At 43.6% G+C, this 26,400-nt stretch overlaps 2 protein-coding genes across 4 annotated transcripts in view; both read right to left on the bottom strand.

Annotated features, from left to right (window-relative positions):
• si:ch211-1e14.1 (UPF0606 protein KIAA1549) overlaps positions 1-25,167 on the bottom strand; it is a 73,003-nt gene extending 47,836 nt beyond the window's left edge. Inside the window, exons 1-2 of the mRNA XM_042707414.1 lie at positions 17,268-25,167; positions 16,106-16,390 (exon numbers count right to left, since the gene is read on the bottom strand). Of these exons, the coding sequence (XP_042563348.1) occupies positions 16,106-16,238 (133 nt within the window). The 5' untranslated portion in view covers positions 16,239-16,390; positions 17,268-25,167. The remainder of the gene's footprint in view (positions 1-16,105; positions 16,391-17,267) is intronic.
• A 10-nt stretch (positions 25,168-25,177) lies between these two features.
• hipk2 (homeodomain interacting protein kinase 2) overlaps positions 25,178-26,400 on the bottom strand; it is a 64,664-nt gene continuing 63,441 nt past the window's right edge. For all 3 annotated transcript variants that reach the window (XM_031564523.2, XM_031564524.2, XM_012833158.3), the window contains 2 exons: positions 25,881-26,038; positions 25,178-25,721 (listed from right to left, as the gene is read on the bottom strand). In XM_031564523.2, the coding sequence (XP_031420383.1) occupies positions 25,233-25,721; positions 25,881-26,038 (647 nt within the window). In that variant the 3' untranslated portion in view covers positions 25,178-25,232. The remainder of the gene's footprint in view (positions 25,722-25,880; positions 26,039-26,400) is intronic.

Below are 26,400 nucleotides of genomic sequence, written 5' to 3'. Positions count from 1 at the left end.
TACAAATAAATACAAAACACACACACACACTCTGTACACACACTACAGCTTCAATACTTCAGCAAGGCTTTTTTTATTGCCAAGGCAATTTTTTTTCTTCAAATTGAACAATATATTAACTGTTAAAGTATATTATAAATATAAATACATACAAAACACTTGGCTTCCAACTACAGCTTCAAACTTTTTAACTTCAAACTATGAACATTATATTAACTGTAAACAACAGTTTATAGTATACTTAAATAAATATAAATAAATACAAAGAGCTTTAAACTTCTTTTGCAAAAATATGAGCATATTTGCCTTTGGAGTCAAAAATGTATTATTTTGTTTGCATTTATTTCATGAAATTTCACCATTTTATGATTTGTTTATACCTATCTTTTCTATCTTGTTTATAGTTAATCTTGTTACTTGAACACACTGAGTACGAGAAAATGTGTACTGCCCCTTTAAGAGACTACCGTTGGCAGTTTAGCTGTCATCTCCGTATATTTTTCAGTCTTCGGTTGCTGATCTGCCGTTGACACTTGCCTTCTCTCCCCTCTTTTCACAAAATTATTTTGTTGCATTTGCTGCACGTTGCGTTGTTTGAATCTTTTTGTGCGAAATACAGCCACACTTTTGACCGTTTACCTTTCGGTATTTTCTCTGTTAAAAGGTTGATGGCTAGTTTTGTTTGTGCTTGCCTGCTCTTCACTGTCATAAGACTGTTGCTATGAAAACACCAATGAGCGTGAGCGACACTGAACAAAGTTTACATTGGGAGCTGGGGCAGTTTTACATGTGCCCCACAGAATCTGCCTAGCGACCGTGTTCAATTGGCTCAGGCACCGAAATGAAGCACCGAAATCTGCGTTGCATTTCGGTCCGGGTAGGTACCGGTTGTATTGGAACCGGTTCCATATTGGTACCGGTTCTCGGTACCCAACCCTACGCATCAGTTTTGACAAGTCGGGATCAGCATCATTAATCAAATGGTGGTATCCGTTTTTGGAATGCTAATGTAACCAAAACATTGTTGCATCTTCGACTGTAGACAGCATAGTGTGTGTCTTTCACTCGATTTTGCAACAAGTTAATTGTGGATGGGTTTTATTTGACGACTGACCATTATATACCACTGACATGACGCTAACGTTATTCTCGTAAAAGGTCAACGCGGGAGGCTGTGCAGATTTATAAGCAAATGAGAGGCGGTCATTATTTTGAAAGTAATATGACTTGTAACGTTAAATCAGTGAGTCTTCTGCACTTAATTCTAATTTATACTAAACTAGAATAAGCAGCAAAGCTTCAGTCAACGTAACTTTAGAATCGGACCATCGACCGGTTCATGGTACACTTAGATCGATCCATAGGTCAATGTACCGATGTAGTCAAATGTTTAACGTTAAAACCAGCTTCAAGAAAGTAAATTACTCCGCTCTCCTTATCAGAGTCAAATTACTGACTCCCCGACCTTAAACACAAGTAAAGAGACATGCCCATACACACATGCTGACATGCACATTAACACACACACACACACACAAACAGTCGCCTCAATAAGTTATTTTAAAAACACTGCTATTAGCATTTCTGAGTGAAAAGACATTGAGGGAAGAAGACACACAAAAAGAAGGGAATAAATAGAAAAAGAAGGAGAAAAAGCCCTTTGGTATTAATGTGAATACAGAAGGGAGGCCACACATGGTTCTGCTTTAGTCAGCTCTCCTTTGCGTGACTGCCTCCCTCCCTCTCTCGCTCTGCCTCCCTTCTCTCCTCTGTTTCGTTCGCTCCCTCTCTCCTTAACCTCCCCCTTCCTCTCTCTAGCTGGCACCGGCTCCCTGCACTCTGTACACTCAAACAGTCAGAGGGCTTTTAGCTGCTGATGACCAACTGCATCTGGGAGGGTCTAGGGGGATTTTGACTTTGTTTTGTATAAGGTCTGTGCTTGCTTGTATTTACATGGGTATAAAAATGTGTAAATGTGGGTGTGTTTTTATGTGTGTGGACGAGTTCAAAACTCACTGAAAATAAACTGCCAAACATGGTGGTGGCAACTGAACTGACTAAACACAAACCTCTTCCTGGGGTTCCAGACCTACTGTCCAATAATGTTCTGTTACTCAATAATGCTTAAAAGCACTGATTTTTAGACCAAACACAGTCAGGGAAACTGCACACTGGAAAGCGTAAGAGTAAGTAAGCTAGTGTTTTAGTTGCTTCAGTTTTCAGGTGGTGGTGAAAAAGCCTCCAACACACATATACACATCTCTTATAAAACTTCAATCTGCTGGTTTTCCAACTGAGAAGTTGTGTGTGCACAAATGTGTGTGTGTGTGTGTGTGTGCGTGTCTGTGTGTTTCTACTGCTTTCCAGGATCCTAAATGTCTGGCCAAAGTCTGACACTCAACGAACTCTAAGGAACCCTATCCAAATGTAATCCTCATTTCATCATTCAATGTCCAGCATTATTTCATGAATCATTCTCCAATCCTCTATTACATAGACAGTGATAGTAGCAAGATGTCTGTGGGGAAAAGCAGATAATGACAGATAGTTCATGTGAAAGAAGAAAGAGGGATAATTAGAGGAGGATGGGAGAGTGAGAGACAGAGAGGGAGAGAGATGTAGATAAAGAGGGAGGGAGAGTGAGTGAGAGAGAGAGAGAGAGAGAGAGAGAGACGTCTGGGTTGGTTTCCTGTGTGGCTGCACATGTCCCAGCAGAGCTGGTCTTATCTATGAGCTGGAGAGGTGGGTGAGAAAGTGTGAGAGGGAGCTGTGTAAGTGTGTGTGTGTGTGTGTGTACGTGTGTGTGTGTGTGAGTTTATGAGCATGTCAGGGGAGCGAGTGTGTGTTCGTGTGTGTGCATGGGGATGGAGGCGCACCAATGTTTGTGTGTGCATGAGGAGGAGGCTGTCACACTGAACGTTCACACACCACCCCTTCAGGTCCCTGGCAGAGCAACCTGACACGAGCAGCAATACAAACCTGTGTGAGACGGCTTTATTGCGTAGCCAGGAAATCCTTTAGTCCCACCCTAGACAAGTGTAACACGTGTCACAGATGTTTATTTGTTTGTCTCTTCATTCATACTTTTTGTATAGAGAACGGGCAGTCTGAATGTGTTCATGTATGAGTGTGTGTGTGTATAATCTGATTTACATCAGTCTGAGCACACAGTGAGACTGTCTATTTGCTTTGCTAATACTGTGGTCTGATGACAGTGACTTTCCTTTGGGTCGCTCCAGTGTGTGTGTATGTGTGTGTGTGTGTGTGTGTGTGTGTGTGCGTGCTAATGTGTTTATGACGAGAGAGGATAGAGAGTGACACACTAATGGAAGTTCTTATAAACGACTGAAGCAGGACACAGTCACACACATGTGCACACACACACACACACACACACACACAGAAGTACAAATGTAAGGACAAACACTAAAGCTGGTCTGACTCACATAAAGGAAATCACAGACCTCTGCCACTTCCCTGGTGTCTGGCCAACTGCGGAAAGCTGTGTGTGTGTGTGTGTGTGTGTGTGTAAGTGTGTGTGTGTGTGTGTGTGTGTGTGTGTGTGTGTGTGTGTGTGTGTGTGTGTGTGTGTGTGTGTGTGTGTGTGTGTGTGTGTGTGTGTGTGTGTGTGTTTTTTGCTCTGGACACACTATGTTGATCTGACTGAGGTCATGTCTGCAGTCCATCAAATATTCATAAACACTCAACTGCAACTGTGTGTGTTAGTATTCCACTGGGAATCAGTTTAAAGTTGAGAAAGAGTATGTGTGTGTGTGTGTGTGTGTGTGTGTGTCGGGAGGAGACAATGGTGTGAGGGTAGATAACAAACTCAGAGAGAGCGAGTGAGTGAGACCGAGACAGAAAGAAAGAAAAAGAGAGAGGGAAACAAACAGATCAAACCACTGGTCATCTGTGCTGTTACTGGACTGGTCATCAGAGCCATGGCAGCTCCATTGCTTGCGTGTTGTGTAATTCACTGGAGATCACTCCCCTGCATCTTTTCTCTTCTTTTTCCTTATTCCACCTCTTCTCTCTTTCCCTCTTATCCTCTCCTCCTCCTCCTCTCTCTTGACCCTCTTCAAAAGACAGGAGGGAGGGGTGTGTAATCTGAGAGTCACTTCAGTCCTAGCCAGCAGTGAGCTGGTCCACATCCTATCTGTCTTGCTCTTCCACTCTCTCTCTCTCTCTCTCTCTTACACACTCACTCTCTGTCTATTGCTTTCTTTCTCTCTCTCTTACACACTCACTCTCTGTCTCACTCTGTCTATTGCTCTCTTTCTCTCGCTCTCTCTCTTACACACTCACTCTCTGTCTCACTCTGTCTATTGCTCTCTTTCTCTCGCTCTCTCTCTTACACACTCACTCTCTGTCTCACTCCGTCTATTGCTCTCTCTCTCTCTCTTACACACTCACTCTGTCTCACTCCGTCTATTGCTCTCTCTCTCTCTCTCTCTCTCTCTTACACACTCACTCTCTGTCTCACTCTGTCTATTGCTCTTCCACTCTCTCTCTCTCTCTCTTACACACTCACTCTCTGTCTCACTCCATCTATTGCTCTCTCTCTATCTCTCTCTTGCACACTCACTCTCTGTCTCACTCTGTCTATTGCTCTCTCTCTCTCTCTTACACACTCACTCTCTGTCTCACTCTGTCTATTGCTCTCTTTCTCTCGCTCTTTCTCTTACACACTCACTCTCTGTCTCACTCTGTCTATTGCTCTCTTTCTCTCGCTCTTTCTCTTACACACTCACTCTCTGTCTCACTCTGTCTATTGCTCTCTTTCTCTCGCTCTCTCTCTTACACACTCACTCTCTGTCTCACTCTGTCTATTGCTCTCTTTCTCTCGCTCTTTCTCTTACACACTCACTCTCTGTCTCACTCTGTCTATTGCTCTCTTTCTCTCGCTCTCTCTCTTACACACTCACTCTCTGTCTCACTCCGTCTATTGCTCTCTCTCTCTCTCTTACACACTCACTCTGTCTCACTCCGTCTATTGCTCTCTCTCTCTCTCTCTCTCTCTCACACACACTCACTCTCTGCCTCACTCCGTCTATTGCTCTTTCTCTCTCTCTCTCTCTCTTACACACTCACTCTCTGCCTCACTCCGTCTATTGCTCTTTCTCTCTCTCTCTAACACACTAACTCTCTGTCTCACTCTGTCTATTGATCTCTTTCTCTCTCTCTCTCTCCCCCACCCCGCTTCAATTCAACAGACATTACATTATTTGGGAGTGATAATAATATGTTTAATCCTCAAGAAAAAAAAGGTTGTGAAAGGAAACTAATTAGCCTTTGGTTTTCGCAGAAAACTTCTGTCCTGTCTGTGTCTGTGTCTGTGTCTGTGTCTGTGTCTGTGTCTGTGTCTGTGTGTATGTGTGTGTGTGTGAGAGAGTGTGTGTGTGTGTGTGTGCGTGTGTGTTTGTGTCAGCTCTATGTTGGGTATCGTCCTCTGCACTGTATCACACACACACAACCCCTCACTCCACATAAGGGTGCGTACACCAGTCACACACACTATGTTGACTGCAGACATGGCCAAGCGGTACTACAATGCGAATGAAAGAAAAATAATTTTGACAATCGGACAGATCACATAATGACCTCCACACAGCTAAATGCATCGGAGAACTGTCTGACAACCAATGCTGTAATGAGTCGCCTGAAATGAGACTGAGCACAAATGGCACCATCTGTTCTTTCTGAAATATATAAATTATGATCCAAGAGTTCACTGAAGCATGTAGGGATCTGCGTGTGTGTGTGTGTGTGTGTGTGTGTGTGTGTGTGTGTGTGTACCTAAGTGTGTGTTTGTGACCATGCAACACTGTTTTCTGCCTCTGCCAGGATCCTGCCAGTCTCACCTTACGCCGAGTTCACTGAGGCGCCCTTGTTGCTTCACAGTTCACGGTCGCCGCTTGTTGTTTCAGAGTTCACGCTTCACTCAGCGCTCACAATCTCCACCGTTTCCCTCCTCTCTCTCTCCTACCCCGGCACAAAGCGAAGCGCGGCACGGCGGCACCACATGGATGACAGTTAGAAAGGCGGGCAGAAAGGATCAGCAGCCGTTCTGACTTTCCACCTCTCCTGAATGAACGGGCTGGCTGAGTTTCCAATGTGTTGATCTTCCGAACACGCTCCAACCGTGGCGTTAGCACGCAGAGCTGCTGTTGGAGCACTACTACAAAGCACAGCGCGTGCGCCTCCATTTTAACCAAAGATATTGAAAAGGAAGCCAGGCACTGTGACACCTGCAGAGTCATTGAAAATTCTATAAAGCAAACACACACAGACACACACAGACACAAACTCACACACACACATGAAGTGAAACACACACACTGACTCACATGTGGGCCTTCACAAACACAGGAACAGAAACACAAACACACACACAGACGTGCACACACGCACCACTGGAAATTCAAGCTTTCAGTCGGACTCCCTGATAAAGACTTGGAGCCACGGGTCTCAGTTTGGAGTCACAAGTCTGTCACACTACACGCAAACAGTGCCATTCAGCCCGTGCCCCCCCGCACCCACCATCAATGGGTGCCTTTCACAAGTTAAAAATATCACGAGATAAACGTGGCATTACAACCCCCTATCAGAGACAGGAGATGGAACACAGGAAGAAATGTCTCAATGGCTCTGCCGCCGCCTTCACGGTGATGAAGTTCTTGGCCTGGTTGGAATCTGATAAGATTTGCCCCCGTAAATTGAAAGATTCGTTCAAGCCGAAGATCTTAAACATGAAAGATGGTAGATGGTCCTAGAAAAAGAGAGCTAGAAGGGCGAGGGTGTGTTTCACATTATTCAGAAGACAGACCCCCCTCCTGCTTGTGGAAAAAATGTGCTGTCCTCTTAAAATATTAAATAATTAATAATACATTTTATTATAAGCAATTTAAAAAAAAATCATTTAATTAGTGTGTGTGGTCTGTGAAAAGTCAATCTGTGTCCATGGCAATGCGTGCATCTTTATCAGCATTTGAGCTACGGAATCTTGCAAGACACTGTTCAGTATGGCAGATATGGCAGCACAGTGCTTTGTTCTGAGAGAACAGGTGTTGCAAAGTTGCACAGATCAACACTTTCAGTACCCCAGGCCCAGGCCCAGCTGAGCAAAGCCCAGCTAAGATGTTCACTTAAGACAGAAACGGCCAGGCTAATAAACATGGCAACACACAAACACACTCGATCCCAATATTACACACACACACACACACACATAGTTCCTCTTTGCAGTCAACCTAGTAGAAAAACATGTGCTGACTGCTCTACTGTGAGAGAACAGAGAGGGAGAGAAAGAGAGAGAGAGAGAGAGAGAGAGAGGGAGAGAGAGAGAGAAACACCCCGGAGAAAGAAACACAAGCGAATTAATAGATGAAAAGAGGACAACTGTGGAGTGATAATTAGTAAATCACTCTTTTCTCTACAGTCCTCCTTCTACGCTTTCATCCCTTTGTCCTCTGAGACAGATCAAACACGCCAGTGTACACCCAATGACAGCAACAAACACCAGAGGAGTGGCTCGAGTGTGGCCACTTATTCAGTACAGTACAAATGAGCCTTTTCAAAGAGATTAACCTATACAGCATTACATCATCAGGCCTGTATCTGTAAAGAGCTGTAGTGTGTTGTCAGTGAATGGATCACTGAATGGATGAATTAATGAATTCTATAGTTAGAGGACGATTTTCTTAAAGGAAAAAATCTACTTCCTGATAGATATTTATGGTGTTCAAAATAACCAAATAAACATCCAAACACGCTGCCATGGTTTTCCCTCAGGTAAAACCCTTCACTTTGAGGGACAGCAGCCTGGCTGAGCAGCGCTGGTATTGAGACTGTCTTCCAGACCAGAGATGAGACGTCTGTAATCTCCGTGCCTGCTGAGAGACGACTGTCTGAGGCGGCAACGTGAGGCTGACCATCGGATGATGCTCCTGGCTCTGGGTTTTGAGTGGCAGGCTGTCAGTCTGGGAAAGAGGACTAGCCTATATTTAGACCTCTCTCTCTCACACACAGACACACACACATCACAGGCTCTGTGAAACCGTGCTGGAATACAAACTCGCCCAGGGAAAAACAGCACTCCAAATCGCTCACAGATGGTCACTGAGACATCTGTAGGCTAAACGGAGGAGCTTAATTTTCTGACTAGCGTCACAGCTACACAGCTGCACCTTTCTCATGTAGGCTACGGCATCCTGAAATAATGGATGGTAATGTCTGTGGGCGCTATGACTTAACCTAGCTCACATCCACCGCCTTTAATTTGGGTGGCTAATAGGCTAAAAGTACACACTTAATTAGCCCACACCATAGACTGAGAGAAAGATGATGCACACATCACATCACACTACTTGCGCTGAAAGCTGCCTGAAGGTTTTGATTTCTTTCTCCAACACAAAAGCACACCCAACAATTTGGCTGGTTTTATTTATGTATTTATTTTTTATCTATAACTCTAATCAAGCAGTGGATGCCAAAACAATGACAATAAAAACTCAATAAACCCCATCCCTTGCCCCATGGCTAGGAAATGCTTCTCTCATATCAAAGTGGCCAGACACTAGCAGGACCCTCTCAGCAGGTCCACTTCCACTCTCCCACCCCTCTTTATTCCACTCTCTTTTCCACTATCCATCTCCACCTTATACCTTGCTTGCCTCCCGCAATGCCTGTCTCTCTCCCTTTATCCCTCTCCCTCCTTCCATCTCTTGATGGTAGAGCTCCAAGCCCACCTCCCTCCTTCTTCCATGCATAATGAATGCCCTCATTGTAGCCCCCAAACAGATCAGGTTTCACACAGAAATTGGCAACCCTGGTAATTTGCCAGAAGTTGGAGTCGACCGGGATCACCACGGAGAGAGAGAGAGAGAGAGAGAGAGAGAGAGAGAGAGAGAGAAAGAGAGAGAGAGAGAGAGAGAGCACTCTTTCACAGCAAAAAGACTGGGAACAAACACACAGATAACTCTCTGGTCAGGGAGTGTTTCAGAGGGCTAGGTCCTGGCCCCTTTGGTTGTTATGAATTTGCCTTAGGCTGTGCTGTCCACTTAGTCTAAATCAGCTTCATCTGAGGTTTGCAAATTATGGGATCCTAATTGCTTGAGAGTATCAGAGTTGGTTTTGGACTTGAATTCGTCTAAACAAAATAATGTTCTTATCAGTTAATAGCTTATCTCCTTAGGTTTTTATTTCAGATGTACAACAAGGCACTGGTCACTGGTGGAGACCATTCTTGTTCAACCTCAACATATTCCAACTTTCTCTTAAAGCTTTTAAAAAGCCTGAGGGAAACTCATTCTTTGAACTAATAATAATATGCACTGTACAGACCTCTACATTTACCCGTGTACAGCTGAGCTTTTGCTCCGACCAGAGTAAGTGCATCCTTATTGCTGTCAGTCTGTCTGTGGACTGGGAATCTCTGGAGGATCCATCTCAGACAGCTCATGACTAGTTAATCCAGAGTACTGCTTATGTTTAATTCTCCATCAGTGTGTGTGTGTGTGTGTGTTTGTGTGTGTGTGTGTGTGTGTGTGTGTGTGTGTGTGTGTGTATGTGTATGTGTGTCTGTGTGTGTGTGTGTGAGTGTGTATGAATGTGCGTGTGTATGTGTATGAGTGTGTGTGTGTGTGTGTGTGTGTGTGTGTGTGTGTGTGTGTGTGTGTGTGTGTGTATGAGTGTGGGTGTCCTTATATCACTGTGACAGTTCGCTCGCTGAACATCTGTCATCTCGATCACTGAGGCACTTACTCCAGTCCTCTCGCCTGATCCTATTTCTACGAGGACAGTTAGGATGTCACTACCATCTTGTGTACCGGCAGGCCTGTGTGGTGTGTGCCAGTGAACTGGTGACTTTATTTGTGTTCATTCTAATAATCTACCAGAATAACATAGGTCCATCCTACTTGTATACAAGCAAATGATAATAATAATATAATAATGATAATAATAATATAATAATAACTTTTTATTATAGGCAGCATTGTTGAATATTATTAAATGATGTGTCAAGAAGAGAGTTATGGTAAAATGGGTTGTTTCTCTGTAATTATTAGTGTGTGTGTGTGTGTGTGTGTGTGTGTGTGATCTAGTGAAAAGAGGACTGCTTTGAGTTGCCAGGGACCATGGAGGAAGCCTCCCTTCACAGCCGAACCACCTCAAATGCTAACATCAAAGGAGTCACAGAGTCATACAGACACAAAGACACAAAGTCTCTCTCACACACACAAATATAGAGTAAATGTACACACACACACACACACACACACACAGAAACACACATAAATACATGCATACACACACTCTAACATACTTCACAAACACACTGACACACACACACAGATTTCGGTCTCTTCACTTGGCCTGATTTAAAAAGCAGCATCTTTCATATTGACTGACTTCCAGGAAGAGGAAAACGCACTTTGATGAAAGTGAACCCCCCCACCCCACCATTGCATGAACGCTCCTCTCTTCTCCTCTCCTCCTTTCCCCATACTAATTACTTCATTAATATACGCAGAAGAACCCATCTTAGGTTCCGAGAATACTTTACATACTGCAGTGGTTCCAATGAAAACTAAGACCGCTGTTCTTCTTTGTCTGTTTTGTTTTTGTTATGGTTTGTTTATTTATTGTTCATCTGTATTATGTACCCTCAATCAGGGCATTGCTGCAAAAGAGCCCTGTGCTCACTCAATTCTCCCTGAATAAATATTGATTAGGATAAAGCAGAGGGTTCTAGTGGGCACTGGAATGAGAACTAATTGTTCTTCCCAGAATTGGTTCTTGAAAGAAAGCGAGATATTAACAAAGTACTGAAAATGACTTTGATAAGCCACATCATCAAAATCACTTTCTTTAATTTGTCCATTCAACGAGAGCAGCATTAGGACAGTGTTTATCCAGAGGATATATGAGCAAATATACAGCCCATAATAACCAATACTCAGCTTCTGAATGGCAAATTGTCACACAGGAAGTACTGAATATCTGTTGATATGGAGAGTGTGCGTTTGCTTACACGTGTGGCCTAGCTGGACATCAAAATGTTGTGTTTTAAATTTTCGTTTCTGTCCGTGCATGAGAGCAATCAGAATGAAGCGTTTGTCTATTGTGTCGGGATTAGAGGAGATAAGCGCGGGGTAATCTGACTGATATCACCACAAATGTCCCAGATAGATCCAGAGTGTGGCTCCGGTCTGGCACATGTTTGGCCCTGATCAGGGACATGGATGGGATCCAGAGTAGCTTTCGGTGTAGAAGTGTAGATTCCCAACTCCCTTCCTTTTCTCAGACCCCCCCACCCCCACCCCCACCCCCTGAAATTGGAATGACAGGCTGACAGAACAGGAAATAAAATAGATTAACCCTGTCCTTGACCCTTTCCCCTACAAACTACTGTCTCCTAACACTGAACACACACACTACAAATGAAGTCAAGATAAACTGAGAGAGACACACAGAGAGAGAGAGAGTAACAGTGTCACTATCTAGGAATGAGAAAGACAGAATTAGACAGCATTAGACAGGAATGAGAGAAAGTCCATTAGAGAGAGACAGGGAGAAGGAGTGTGAAAAATAGAATGACAAATGCAGGAAGGAAGGACTGAAGGAAGGAAGGAAGGAAGGAATAAAAGCAGGGTCAGGGTTGGGAAGACGGAACAGAGGAGTGGTGCTGAGTATTCCCTCTCTCCTGAGATCAGGACAAAGGCAATCACGCAGACTTTGATTATGTCAATCATGTTTTCTTCCTCTGTCAATCAATCCCAGAGGTAAACAGAGCTGGTGTTGTATTGTTTTATTTCTGAAGCAACAACATGCCACTTTCCCCTGTATAAGGTAGTGACCTGTGAAAAAATGTGTGTGTGTACGTTCATCTATGTGTATGTGTGTGTGACCACAAATCTGTTCACTGTTCACTTCTGTACAGTAAATGTTGAATGAGCCGCCTGTTGAACCTCACAGTGTTTCTGCTGGAGGCTTATCCATAATCACCATCCAGATTTCTCTCACTTCAGATTTCCTACTCTGAGCTGGGGCCTTAATCCCCCATGTTAAGAGGTAATGACAAATCCCCTTCACCCCCGCACTCTCATTAGGCCTGTTTCACTCGAGTTTAATGCTTTATTCTTTCACCCCATGTATGTGTGTGTGTGTGTGTGTGTGTGTGTGTGTGTGTGTGTGTGTGTGTGTGTGTGTGTGTGTGTGTGTGTGTGTGTGTGTGTGTGTGTGTGTGTGTGTGTGTGTGTGTGTGTGTGATTGTACACTGAGGATGGGCGGACACGGTGGCACCTTGCTGGTGTCTCTGGCACCACACATTGATTAGCATAGAAAGGACAAAGAGAATTCCCAGAGTTGTGGGAATGACATTATACAAACCTCTAATGTCCTCATTAAACACTACATTAATCAAAACAATGGCTAACACTGTAGTGCAGGGTGAATTTGTTTGCAAGTGAGGATGAGGCTACAGCCTCCGGTTACAAAAGAAAGACTGCAGGAGAATGCCACGGAAAGATCAAGAAGGATCTCTACCAGGAACTCTACCAAGCCCAACAGCATTGGAAGCCTTTTAAACCTACAGCTTATGAACGTAACATGGTATTTTGAACCACTGTAACACCCTTCAAGACAGGAATTTACACCTGCAAAATAACTTTATTCCCTATAATACATACAACATGGTGCAACAGAGCCCTGATAAAAGCTGTCCTCAAAGCTCAAGTCGTAGACAGCCTGAGCTACACCTAGCACTTAGGACATTGCAGCAAGCAACATTACTCATTACCTAGAGATGCATTTCCACAAGAAAATGCAAAAGTGATTACACGGCAGGAGCGGTCGGCCATTATGTGATTGTACTGCAGCAGCAGTCGGCCGTTGCATACCGTAACCTATGCAATGACATAGATGCTAGGCTAACACTTTGCCATTCGAAAAAAAGGTTTCACTCTACTACCACCTGTTAGGGCGATACCATCTAACAACATGCAGGACAGCGATTGTGTTCTGCATTTTAAACGTCAGAAACTAGCAAAGTAACTGGTGTGAAATGTCTGATACATTCCAACAGAGGCATTATGCCTGTCCAGGCTAAGCATTATTGGCATTTAACGTAGCTGTGAAGTCTTACCACTCAATTGAAAACATTTCCACTAATTATATAATTTCATAACTGACTTTGATTGTAAGTTAGTATCTATTAGAATAGGTTTAAGCAGATGCTTTGACACAAACTAACGTACCGCTCTTGGGCCTCATTAGTTAGCTAGCCAGAGCTGGCTAGCATTTTGAATGGGTCGTTTGCTTAACCAAAAATGTTTGTGATTTATTAACTGAAGTGTACTGAAGCTACATTTGAGCAGATATTTACAAAAAACATTTTTACAAGTGAGACCAGACATAATATGTAGCTAGCTAGCTGTTCCAATATATTCCACGCACAAATATGAATTAATCATGTGACAAAACAAAGCTCACCTTACAAATATTACTGATTATATTAGTCCTGTGATCCGTTAAACATGATTATTACACCCATTACACACTTGCAAACAAGAGAGTGTGATATAATTCTATTCTCACCTCAGTGTCAACACAGAGGCTCAGTGTTAAGAGTAGCAGCTAATGAGTCAGGGAGGGTGCAACTGATCATGCTAGCTTAAAAGTCACAGGACAAACCAAGATACTGTCTTCCAACAAGCAGAGCCCCATCAACTCAAATACAGATAAAGAAAGCTAAATTAGGTATCTCATGTAGTTATTGTATCTTTGACCTTGTATCATGTATCTCGACAGTCAGCCCTCTAAACTGAACCACATGTGCTATAGAATGCCAGTGAAAAGTGACATCAAGTGGTGTAAAAGGCCTGGTGGCCATCTTGTTCCTCTCACTCTGATTCATCTGCTGACAGACAGAGAGCGAGTCATCAGAGTGTTTTTCTAGTCTCATAGTGTCATGTCAAATCCACAGCATAGAGAAACACATGGTGGACCATCTGACTGGCCTCTGTGATTTTGGCTGATGTGTGTAGAACAGATGGACGGGCGGTTTCAGACTATGCTGAGGAGGACAGGGTCTGGGATGCAGTCAGGACATTGTGATGAAGGTGAGAGATGAAAACACACCTACACAATTTACTTAATTAATTAATTAATTGTACAAAAGGACTCACATTTTTAACAGGTATATATAGATCCAGATACAAGGTACACAGACAGACACAGACACAAAGTGTTTAGCCCATCCTCCTCAAACAATGTATTCCTCAAAGTTTTCATCAGATTTCCAATTTTAGTCCAAATGTATTGTCTAATCAACCTGGTTGTATTCTTGCTTTTCTGTGATGGTCTCAAGGTCTTTGCATGTGGAGCTGATTGATGTAGTAAACTCTTGCTTCTCCTCTGGGCATTAGGCTAAATGGCAGTGGATATGGGGTCCAGGGACTGTGGTGGGATAGAGTGGTATGGATTTCCTGTCTTTTCAGACCGGACTCCCTGTGATGCGCTCCTTAAACCTCCACAACGTACTCAAATGGTAATCAATGGCCTTAACACAGGCTGTATCACGTAACCATTCTAAAGGTTGCAGAAAAAAGTGCAAATGTGCTTGGGCTAATATAATTATAAATGGTGGCATAAAAGCAAAAAAGGCAGTTTGGTTCCAACTATAATTGAGTGGCCGACTAAATTTTAATCCTATCATTTTACATGATCAGCTGATTCTGACTGCATCATGGCCTTTAGTCCTACTGTAAACTGAGATTGAGACACCATTAGCTTCTCGCCGAGTCACTGCCTCCAGACATACTATGACTCATGTCCTTAAGTGTAATCATACAGCCTACATAGCAGTCTTAGGGCTACACTGCAAGTGCCTCCAGATTCATAGCAAAACATCCTTATCTAACTTAAGCTTGAAGAGCTATCCAAAAAGAGATAGTATTGAAGAGCCAGAAAACTCACAGTCAGCTGTTTGAGAGAGTCTGGAAGCTGTCTGTTACCACAGTAGAAATTGAAAGAGAACAAAAGTGTTCACAAACCAATTTAAAATCAGAAAAGTATGCTGAGGTTGTGTTGGCAGTGACTGCTTGGCTTTGTGCCAACAAACAGTTGAGCAGACCCACTCAGTATCGACGAGAAGGCCTAAAGTATGTCCCAAAACAAGAAGCCTGAGTATAGTCAGTAGTCATAAAATGGCTAATGAGAGCTGTTTTGCAGTTTGATTCCTAGTCCACTGACATTCAGGCTTCTTAGGAGATTCCCGCAGACTTTGTTTCTCTCAGATGCCCGCAGGTAATGCACAATGTAAAGAGTTTGGTCTATCGGGTAGTTGCTATACTGTTTGGCTGTAGTTTGAAGCATTTTAACTGAGAGAAAAGAGCACTATTATTGCCCCCACCCCTACAAAAGAATATTACTGTAAATTAACACCTCCCATTTAGTTTGAGAGGTTGACACACTATATGGCCTACCTGACACAGAAAACCTAAATGTTTGCTGGCTTTACTCAAGGGAGCCTTGGATCCGTAAACTTGGTATGGTGTGTTCTTATCTGACCTCACACAAAGGCTATTACAGGCCAGACAGCACAGGGTCAGACTGTCAGCGATGACCTTGAAAACTTCAGCCATCACCTTCTCAAGTGTAAGTTCACAAGGCAGAGAAGCCCATTCACATTCTCTGATACCTCATAGGCAGCAGCAACAGTTACCTTTTATTCCAACAACATGACAAATAAACAATAGGCTATTAGGTTACGTCTACCAGTAAGTGCCTGGCACTAGCACCTGGTGTTCGTTTGACCAGAAAACGGAGTCATCCTCCATCCCTCTACCTTACCCGTATCTCCTTACCCTAACCTCATTAGCCTCCCAGAAGGCTACCCCTCACTGACACACCTCACAACAAACTGCCCATCAAATTGCCCAACTCAGACAAAAAAAAGTGGCATCGTCCTGTTCTCAATAGTGGTCCACATATCTAAATCAAACAACATTTTGAGTAGAATTTTGACGCCAACTTGGATTTATTGGAGTCCCTTTGTTTTTACATAATGTGAATGACCATATACAAACTCAATTACATTCCTTACCTCCAGCAGGGGCATCTGCCGTCGTCATAGGAACCAACATCATTATTCCAAGGATGAGCGTGCAGCATCCTGAACGGTGCAAGATGCTTGTGGGCATCCCCACCGGACTCGTGCCGAAGATTAAGCCTTCCATGGATCGACTTTCATGCCATTTTATCAGTTTTTATTCCGGAAGAGAATAGTCCTCGCGAAGGCCCCTCCACCAGCCAAGAGAAACCGGGAGCTTCACTTCAAAATGCCCCTCGTTTCATCCCGACTGTATTTCCGAGGTTCAATAAGTTACTGCTGCAAACATAAGCCAAAGTGTGGTTTTATTAGGTCATGTTCGTGGTCTTTAGTACATGTAGGTTACCTATTTTTCTTTCTTGTAACACGTCTCAGTGTACTTTTGCTATCCTCGTGACTACCTACCACGGTCATACAGTACCGGTCCAGTAGATAACCAACATCTTATGACCTCATGCTGTACCTCAACTATCATTGACCAATGGAAAGAAAGCCACTGGCGCTGTAGTCCTACAGTGAGATATAGTACGAGGAGTGTGGGTGCCTTTGTCGCATTTGCATACGAGTTGCAGATCGGGGACTTAAATATCCAATTTAAACTGGTTCCTGTAATCATGTTGTTGTATGCATTCATCACTAGGTAAATCGGTAGCATCGAGCTAACATTAACTTGCAGCTAATCTAACGTTAACTCCAGCGAGCTATCAGAGAGCTAACGTTAATGCGTAAAGGTGCTGCTATACGGGGATTAAGTGGTTTTCAGTGCCCACAACCTACAGGGAAAAGAAGCTACCAGTGTCTGAACAAAGCTATGTTTTAGGTCTGCAATACATCTGCGATACTTTTTTTGTTTCCTGGACGCCAACTCTTAGCCCCACATTTCTCCTTAAAGTAACGGAGGCAGGCGTCGTTAATTCCTGGAGACTGAGCACTGTGGCATGTAACATGGGATCTCTATCCAACCCTTGCTTGCTTTCCATACCATTCATGACCTCTAAGTTGCTAAACTGCAATCAACTATGGTTCATTACACAGCAACGAAACATTTTTACAAGCGAGGCGGAGCAAATGAGTAGACATAATATGTAGCTAGCTAGCTGTTCCAATACGTTCCACGCACAAATATTAATTCATCTTGTTACAAAACAAAGCTCACCTTATAAATGGTTATGCTTATATTAGTCCAGGGACTTCCATATCCGTTAAACGTAATTATTACACCAGCTGAGTGTCTAAACCTAACTTTTTCTAAGTTCTTTTAACATAACGGTAAATTGTCCAAGAGATAACTGTCTTTTTCCTCCTGGTTTTCTTGAAGCATCTCTCACTCGCCGAGCGGTGGCCACAAGTCCTCGGGATTCGAGACTCCTCCCCTGATCTCCCTGGATTCGATCTACGTTTCGATACACGGCAGCGTGATTGGACGTGTACACGGTCATTCAAGGAATGGGTTAGATTGTCGCAGCAAGTTGGTTGGACTTCACTGTCCTCTCGGCGTCTGTGGTTACACGGCAACGAAAGACCTTACATTACTGAGAGGGTCAGTGGCCAGCAGTAACACTAGCTGACATGGGTTACTAGTCCCGATCGACTGTCGGTTGTGAGTAGATGCTTTAGGTATATGGATTTATTGTGTAGGCAGGGGTTACTTTTAAACTAATTTTAGGAAGCGTTCTCCCTCCTGATATACTAACACGATCCATGAATCCAACTGTAGAATATTTAGTTCGAATAACCATAATAATGATAAACAATAAATAGAAATGTGATGTGAAATGATTTGCTCTTGCGAAATCACTCAATGCTCGCTACCCAGGTAGCTGGATCTGGAACCATGTCTTTATTGTAACTCTTTTTAAGATAATATGCACGGGTGAGGTTGAAAAGCTGGTTGACAGCTAGGTAGCCTATCTTTTTTTTAATCTTACACAAACTGATTTAAACAAATCAATCTCTCATAAGATACGTAATATCTGGTCAATTTTGTAAGCACATGCTAATGCGCTAATGCATTCTCAGTAAACTGTACAGTGACGTAAACCGCTATGTGACAGACAGCATAGTGGCCAAGCATGAGACGATGAACAACACATAATTGAAATGTATCGTGATATTGTTTTGCAAACAACGCCATCTACTGGCGATGGTTGCCAACAGCACAATTATTGCAGGATTTTGCATGTGATGGCCACGAGTCTTGAATGCGTTTACTGAGTGGGCAGCAATTTCATATTATCTGTTAGGATTGCAATCTACTGTGCTCCTATACCCATGTTTGACATATGAGGAACTACCTACCTAGACTGAGAGATCATACCAGGGAAAGAGGCAACCCCTATAATTAGTCAAGTATTGCGAAACTGAAGACAGAGGGAGAGGAACAAAACAAACAGAGAAGGTTCTGTGACTTAACAGTTTAATGAAAATGCAAGACAAAGTGTGATTACATCTCTACACATATACAATATGCATATGTGAGCATACCGATTCTCATTATTAACTCGATTCACCTCGGAGACCGAAAAATGATCAAAAGTAGCAGTGAATAACAAGCTATAAAATAGGTCACCATGTCACCAGCCCCCTCTCACCCTATGGTTAGTAATAGAACAATTAAAATAACTATATTCTTCTAGATCCCATCTGTTGACCTCCGTACACTGCTATCATTAGATGTAGAAGCCTAATGTAAATTCACCCATTTTTCTACAACGAAAATGATAAAGAGAAGCACACAACATTGTAATGGTTAACACAAGCGCTTTAGTAGCAAGTATTCAACTTGTTAGGAGTTAAATCATTCTTCTTATTATTGTTATTTTATTTATTTTAAACATTCTATAAAGCCAGTAAAATATCCATTCTTGTAACATATTTGATAAGATTAGTCTAAGGAATTGGGTAGCCTACACATAATGCTACGTCAACAGATTGAAATCAGAAGACGCCACACTTTTTTTTTTTAAATCCCCAAATGAACAAACCAAGAAACCAAAAAACCAAAACAACGAAAAAAAAAAAAAACAGATTAAATAGACTATATGGAGATATTTGCAGCACACAATAGCTTTAACAACAACCAATGAGAGAGTACGACATAGAGAACCCATACAGCAATGCACACAGGTAAAGAATAAAAAAGGACTCAGGAGTTCAATGCTTTTTTTTTAGGTCTATTTGAGATGTCATAGAAAAATATCATTTTTTGTTGTCATTTGCATTTTTTATAATATATATATTGTGAATGCTTGTCTGTGCGATTAGAAAAAAGGACAATGGGTGAACAGATAGCTGAGTGATGACCAAAGTAGCCCACATCAGCTGCTGCTACATTACTGGCGAAGAAACACCACCCCAGGCTGACCCCAGATCAGGGTCAGCTTCCCTCCAGAGTGAACTGGTGTGTTGGGGGGCATTGGCCGTCCACAGCAGCAGCAGCCTACACTTCCCACCTGCCATGCCACCGGTGCAGTTAACACCATGACATGTCTTCACCTAGCTGAGGTGGGCACTGTTTGTCAGTGCAAGACTAATAAAGTCTGCCAGCAAAATGGTAATCTGACAGAACTCAAGAGGTTAACTGGTGCTAAAATGATGTTCCCATGTATGCCCACCAACTGATTGTACCACGATACTCGATACTAACCCAATCCTGTTGTTTGATCATAAACATAAACTGAGAACTACAAAAAAACTATTGAGGAAGAGTCTATAAAAAGTAGACAAATCTGCTTTTAGTCTGTGCATTTTGGTACTTGGTCAAAAGTGGCCGAATTGAAACATTTGGCCTCTGTGCACTGGCTGGGCTCTGTGATGTGGTGTCCCACTCACGGCCTCCTCTGTCTCTGCCCGGCAGCTCGGGTCTTGGGGCGAATCCGGCCTGTCTGGACCCACAGTGGGGCCAGACCCACCCCAGAACCAGCTGCTGCTTGGGCCCCAAATCTGGATCCTGAGGTGGGAACTCTGATCAGTGATTAGGCACTGACACACACACACACAAACACGCACACACAGACACTTGTGGAACCAAAAGGGGAATGACAATGTGAAGGTCCTTCCTTCATGCTTTTTCTTTCACAGATAAGTGTGTGACTGTTTGGGAGCCTGTGCTTTCAAAAGCTCTCTTTCAATCAATTGCCGACATGCTGTTAAATGGTGGGGGTGAAGGACCAGGGTGAGCACTGCAGTATCACTCTCCTTTTTAAGATATTAAAAAAAGCTTCAAGTAGTCTCCTCAGAGGGTGGGGACCTCTGTGAGCAGAGGCATTTTGTACCATGCCTTCTGGAATGTTCCTCTCTGTTTGGGGGGTGGTGAAGTGGTATTTTGTGAGCCAAGCACACACTAGAAAGACTCCTCGATCGCAGCTGACAGAAGAACCGATCCGACCCTGATCTGGCACATATCTAGATCAGATCAGGGTCGGATGTCCAGAGCGGAGCTGCTATCTGGGGTAGGATCTGGGGTAGGAAGCAGGCTGCGTTCAGAGGAGCTGGAACATGGTGAAACTAGCACTGGAATAACTGCTGTCTCACATCTGGCCCTGATCTGATGTTTGAGTCTTTAGAGTGTCTCTGCTATCTGTGTGTGTCTTGACAGTGATACCTCCCACTACTATGCAGCACGGAGGTCACTGTGTGGAAGGCAATATTTCAACATAAACACAACTTTGAAAAACAAAGATCCTCACAATATCCTAAATTAGGTGATAAAAGATTGACTCTCAAAAAACTCCAGACCAAAAAAGAAGAAGAAAACAGCTAGTCACTTGAACATACGGCAGCACGTTTTGGTAGTTAAAAGGTCACTGGATCTACTGCTGCTCACAAACAAACAGATAAAACACAGTAATCAACATAATATAATGCTGACATTTACATCACCTTTCAGAGTGGATTGACACTACAAAGGCTTGTAGGGCTAAAAGGGTTTTTCACTAAACTAATTAAAATGGGGCTTAATATCTGAGTAATGAAAAATGGTAAAAGGATACTACATCTGGAAGAACAATAGTCAGCTGTTAGATGAATGTTGAACAGATACCGTGTTGGTCAGTAACAGACTTATTGCAATACTGGAGTATGCCAGTGTTGAGATTATGGTTGGGTGGACCTCGCCCAAAATAGTGCCTTTGTAGGCTGTCAATCAAAGATCATGTCAACTGTATCAACCTCTTCTAGTACATTCGTATTCATATTCATATTTATATTCGTATCGTTTTCGTTTCGTTTCGTTATCGATTTCGTAGATTTAGTTTCAAGACATTTCTGTTTTTCGGCTCACTTTATCACAGACCAAGATACGGCACACTCACAATCGTTTTTCATTATTTCATATTTTGTCCTTACAAATTCTTTTGATTACAACATAAATAAAGCTTAATTACATCTTGAGTAAAATAAATCCAACCAAAAAAAATCCTATTTCATTTACATACAAAACATCTGTCAATAAACAAATTTGGATTAGAGGATCTCATTCCAAGTAGGGTATTAGTTTGGAACAATGTGAAATACTCTACGTGTACCAAATCCACAGTGTCATCACTGTATTACACCACAGCTACTACCTTTGTGTATTTTTGACATGGTTGTGAACCTGTTTGTATGTCTTTTGAAGTCAGCTTACTGTCTCTGGTGTATAACGTGTTTTGTGTGTTGGCTGTACACAAATGCATGGTCAGTTTTAGAGGACAGGGGTTGATACTGCTCTATTACCATGGCAACTTTCTTTGGTGGGATGGGAGGGATGAGCGACGATTTAGCAACCCCTCTTTTGGTCAGTAGGGGGTGCAGTAGAGAGTAGTAGTTTATGTCCTAGCTCTTCTCTTTTAGTGGAATGTCTCTAGGAACCCAGATGGCCGTTAACCCCAGAACGTCTCAACACCGCCTCTGTTCTGGAGTCAGCTACTGAACTCTGGAGCCGGGCAACATAGTGTGCTCTGATTGCTTCATACAATAGGTGGTTTGAGTGCTTAGTGGGGGGGTTTTGGGTGGGGTACGGGCGTGACAGAAAAACTAAACAAGAAGAAACATCAGCAATGTGATGACTGGATGACTTTTTAAAATGATGAAAACAAGCCACCAATCAGAATAAAGACCCAGTAATTAAAAAAAGGTGTTTTTTTTTCTGTCTTACATATTTGGGTGTTTTCCTTTAAGTGTGGCCTGCAGTCAAACTCAGCTCAGCTACAGGTTGAGCCCCCAAAATATGTCCCTGACTTGCACTGATTAGTACATCAGCACTTTAGCTAAAACACTTCACACTGTCGTCTTTCAGTAATACTCAACAACACTTGCCTACACATGAAACCCCCTCCCAGATAGCAATGCGTTTAACAAATTACAATAACACTTTAACTAATAAAATATCTACAAGAATTATTGCAACAATCTCTAATAACAATAATAATAATAACAATAATAATAATAAAACAGCATATCTATATAGCCAAGTAAAAATCTCAATGTAAAAATAAAAAAAACTCAAATGCAAATACTATGGCATGACACGAGAAAGGGGATGCGTTGACTAAACCAACAAGTGGTTCTGATGTGCCCACTTTCACGAAGACAGAAGAAAAAAAACAGCACACAAACTCAAGAAATTCATTGGCTAGTAGAAAGGTCAACGTTAAATTAAGCAGCAACACATATACATAAGCATTGGCCCAAAGGTCTCCAACATATCGCTTGTCCCTTTTCTCACAACATGACGTGGTGTCTGCAGTGCCCGCATTTGGATGTCTCCTTCAAACGAGAGACTCAGAGTGTGTGTGTGTTGGCCCCGAGGGTTTGTGCGCCTATCCACAGCTTTACATACAGTTTCTAAGCTTTCCGTGAATCTCCACAGGAACAGACCAAAACAGACAACGAAAAGAGAAAAAGAAACCCGACAAACCTGACTCAGAGTTTTGAAAAAAGAAACCCAAAAAGTGTGCGCTCTCGCGCCGCTCTCAATGACTACCAGGCGCTTCTCAGTATCCTATTCCGACCTGCTCAATGCCATCAAACTCCTCTCTCTGAAGACGTGGAATTTCCTCTCCTCTCCTCCACTCCACCTATTCCTTCCCCATCTTCTCATTCATTCGATGCTATCCGTTAGCCCTCTCTGTCTCTCCTCTTCCCCACCCTCCTTCTGAACCTGGCCTCTAGCCCTGCTCTGTTGTCTGGCTCTCTTTCCAGTGACCGCCTCCCCAGAGAAGGCCGGACTCTGGACCTCTCCAGCCACAGCCGCTATCTGGGTCTACTCATCCGATCTGAACACACTATGGTTGATGTCCTCCAACAGCGTCTCCTCTGATCACCACACAACACAAAGCTCCTCTTTACCTTGAACCTGTTTGATCTGAACTGATTACAGCCTCCTTTACTTGTAGTGATCTTACTAAAAAAAAATCTGCATTTGTATATGTCCATGCCTTAGATGTCCCTTTATGATTTCAACACATGTAGCGGGCAGAGGCAGAGCTACACAATGTATAGGCAGCGAATCTCAGCTATAGGCTGACTGTAAATTCAGCTCCACTCCTAACACGTATCACAAAGGTTTGACGTTAATAAACTTTGGTTTGTAACCCCAGGAAAGCCAATGTCTCTTCAAAGAACCTAATGCGCAATGACGAGGCGAAAGAAAACAAAAAAACTGCATGCTTGTGAGTTATAATAAGGGGCGAATGCCTACGAGCTACGAGTAGAAAAACCTACTAAGACAAAGATGTTTGACTTAAGACCATTTGTCACAACTAGTCTTGGATTCTTCTAGAAAGTTGCAGTGAAGTAAACTGTGTTGGTATATCTGTAAGGCACTACGAAGGAACAATGAGGAACCTACTGTAAGACCATGGAGGAGATATTCGCACAGGTGTCGAGTAAGGTGGACTACACACACATGGCAGACGGCAGCACAAATGATGTGCCCGCGCACACACACGCAAACAGACAATCACATTGTACATGCCTATGTTATTATAACCACTTGTGCAATCACATTTAAAGAAGAAAAAGTTCTATTGGTATCAGAAAGGTTCTTTAAATCAAAACTGGTGCAGGCTGCTACATTCTACAAATGGGGCCTGGTTCCAACTCCTAGCTTCAACAGGTTGTTTTGTTTTTCTTCTAAATGTGAACATAAAATGGAAAAAGTCTATAAATACATTAAAAAGTAGTTTATATTGTCTTTTTGTCTATTTTTTTTAATTTATTTCCAGAAGACTTCTCCAGTTGCCATGTTGGAGAGAAGAGCAGGCGTTGGTTCACCCCACGCATGCCACGAATGATTTGGAAACGTCCTAAGACAGTTCAAGGCCATCATTATTCATTTTTTTTATCTTTGAAGAGCAGCAGGTATCCATATTTCCACCATCTCCAAGTTCTTCAAATTCAAACAGCCACAAAAGTGACCTCTGTTGGACAAAAGTCAAGTTTCTTTTCCCTCTGACTGAAAATGGGAAAGAAAAACAAAAAGGTTTGATTGAAGAACTTAATAGAAGAAAGACTGAAAATCCCCACCCTCTCTCCTGCGGGGGTCTTTCAGATGCAGCAACTCTCGATAAAACACAGGGAAAGGTATGGCAGAAATAAACTTCTCAAATAAATGTCTGTTTCCCAAAGTCAGAGGATTTAAAACCCCAATTAAAAGAAGAAAGAAAAGACAGAAAAAAAGAAAAACTGGCCCTTTTAAAGGGGGGAAAACACCCCCTAAAAACAACAAAATAAAAGGAAATAAACACCGACTAATCCTCTTTTATAGACTTGTACGCTTCCTTAATCCTCCCAATTTGTCCTGGCATCCCAGAGTGGCAGCCGACACTGAAGCGGACCCGGCCCTGATCCGGCATGAATCAGTGGGAACCGGAGCCAGCTGCCCTCCGAGCGTGTCTGTCCGTCCGTCCGTCAGCCTCCGCCGCCTTCCCTCTTCTTCAAGTTTCAGGTGTGGGGTTTTAGCAGGCTTGGTTCTGGGTCTCTGGGAGAAAGCAGCATTGGGAAAGGGGAGGGGGCGTGGCAGAAGGGCGCTGGGGGTTGGAGGTCGAAGTTTGGGCAGGGTGGGGGTTGGGGGGAGGGGTGGGGTGGGGTGGGGGGGGGTCTCCAGTGTTTGGGGTGCGGACGGGCAGTGGGGGCAGCTCTAGAGGTATGAGTACTGGTTGACCTTGGTGGGGCTCAGTGGGTATCCAGTGTAGACAGAGGAGACGGGCGAGGCGCTGATGTAGGTGTGGTGAGTGAACTGGGCCTGGTACTGCGCTGCGTGGAGCGTGGGTGAGGGCAGCACGCGGTGCGCCATGCTGACGGGCACCTGGTGCACCAGGCCCTGCGCGTAGCTGGCGTGCTGGTGGACGGCGTGGCGCGCTGCCGCGGCCACTGCCGCAGTGCTCTGTGACGCCACCAGGTGGGCTACGGCGCCGCTGGAGCCCAGTGCGGCCGGCGCCGTGTAGGTGTAGAGGTGCGGCTGACCCGCCAGGTGGGGCGCTGCCGTCAGGTGAGGGGGCACGCCGGTTGTGTGGGATGGGCTGCTGTGGTGGAAGGAGTAAGGAGCCTGGGCCGCCATGGTCGGGGTGATGTAGGCCTGTTGCCGGCGGTGACCGCCTCCGCGCTCGGCTACCATGTGTTGCTGAGCCTGAGGAGGGATGATAGGAGAAGAGGAGATAAATAAAAAAGAAAGGAAAAGTGAGGAGAGGTTTGCTCTCATTCACACAGATTTGCGATTTCTCTCTCAAACACACACACTCACAGACATACAAACAAACCCTCACAAACACACTCATGCATGCTTTACCTGACTGAGATTCAGAGGCTGCTGTTGGAAGAGGTGTGGCCCGGAGCGCTGCTGACGATAAGACCCGCAAACGGCCATTCCGGAGGTGTGGCTGTTTCCTGTCATGCACCCATCAGACGACTTGTACTTGTAGACCGAATTGTGGTGGCTCAGTGTGTCTATAAATAGTCATTTAGAAAGATTCATATTAGTTTAGAATGAAAGAACACACTTCTTCAAGACTTCAGGAGTACAATCAAATGTTTTTTTTCTTCTTTTTACATGAACCATGTCGTTTTCTGTATACATCTGAGCAGCAGTCACAGAATAGTGTCCCCCTGTCTTTTCAACTCTCCTCTATCTGTCCTCACCTATCCTCTCCTGCAGTTCACAGTCGTCCTCACCAGATCAAACCCCTGTCTCACCTGTCCTCTCCGGTCCTTGTCTCTTTTCATCTGTCCACAGCTATCTCGGCGGACCTCACCTCTCTCACACTCGTCCTGTTCCCCTCTCTCCCCCTCTCCCTCCCTCCCTCTCTCCC

The sequence above is a fragment of the Clupea harengus genome, chromosome 3, assembly GCF_900700415.2.
Source record: "Clupea harengus chromosome 3, Ch_v2.0.2, whole genome shotgun sequence".
Taxonomy (NCBI): domain Eukaryota; kingdom Metazoa; phylum Chordata; class Actinopteri; order Clupeiformes; family Clupeidae; genus Clupea; species Clupea harengus.
The sequence above is the reverse complement of the archived record's forward strand: the minus strand, read 5'-3'. Positions and strand labels throughout refer to the sequence as shown.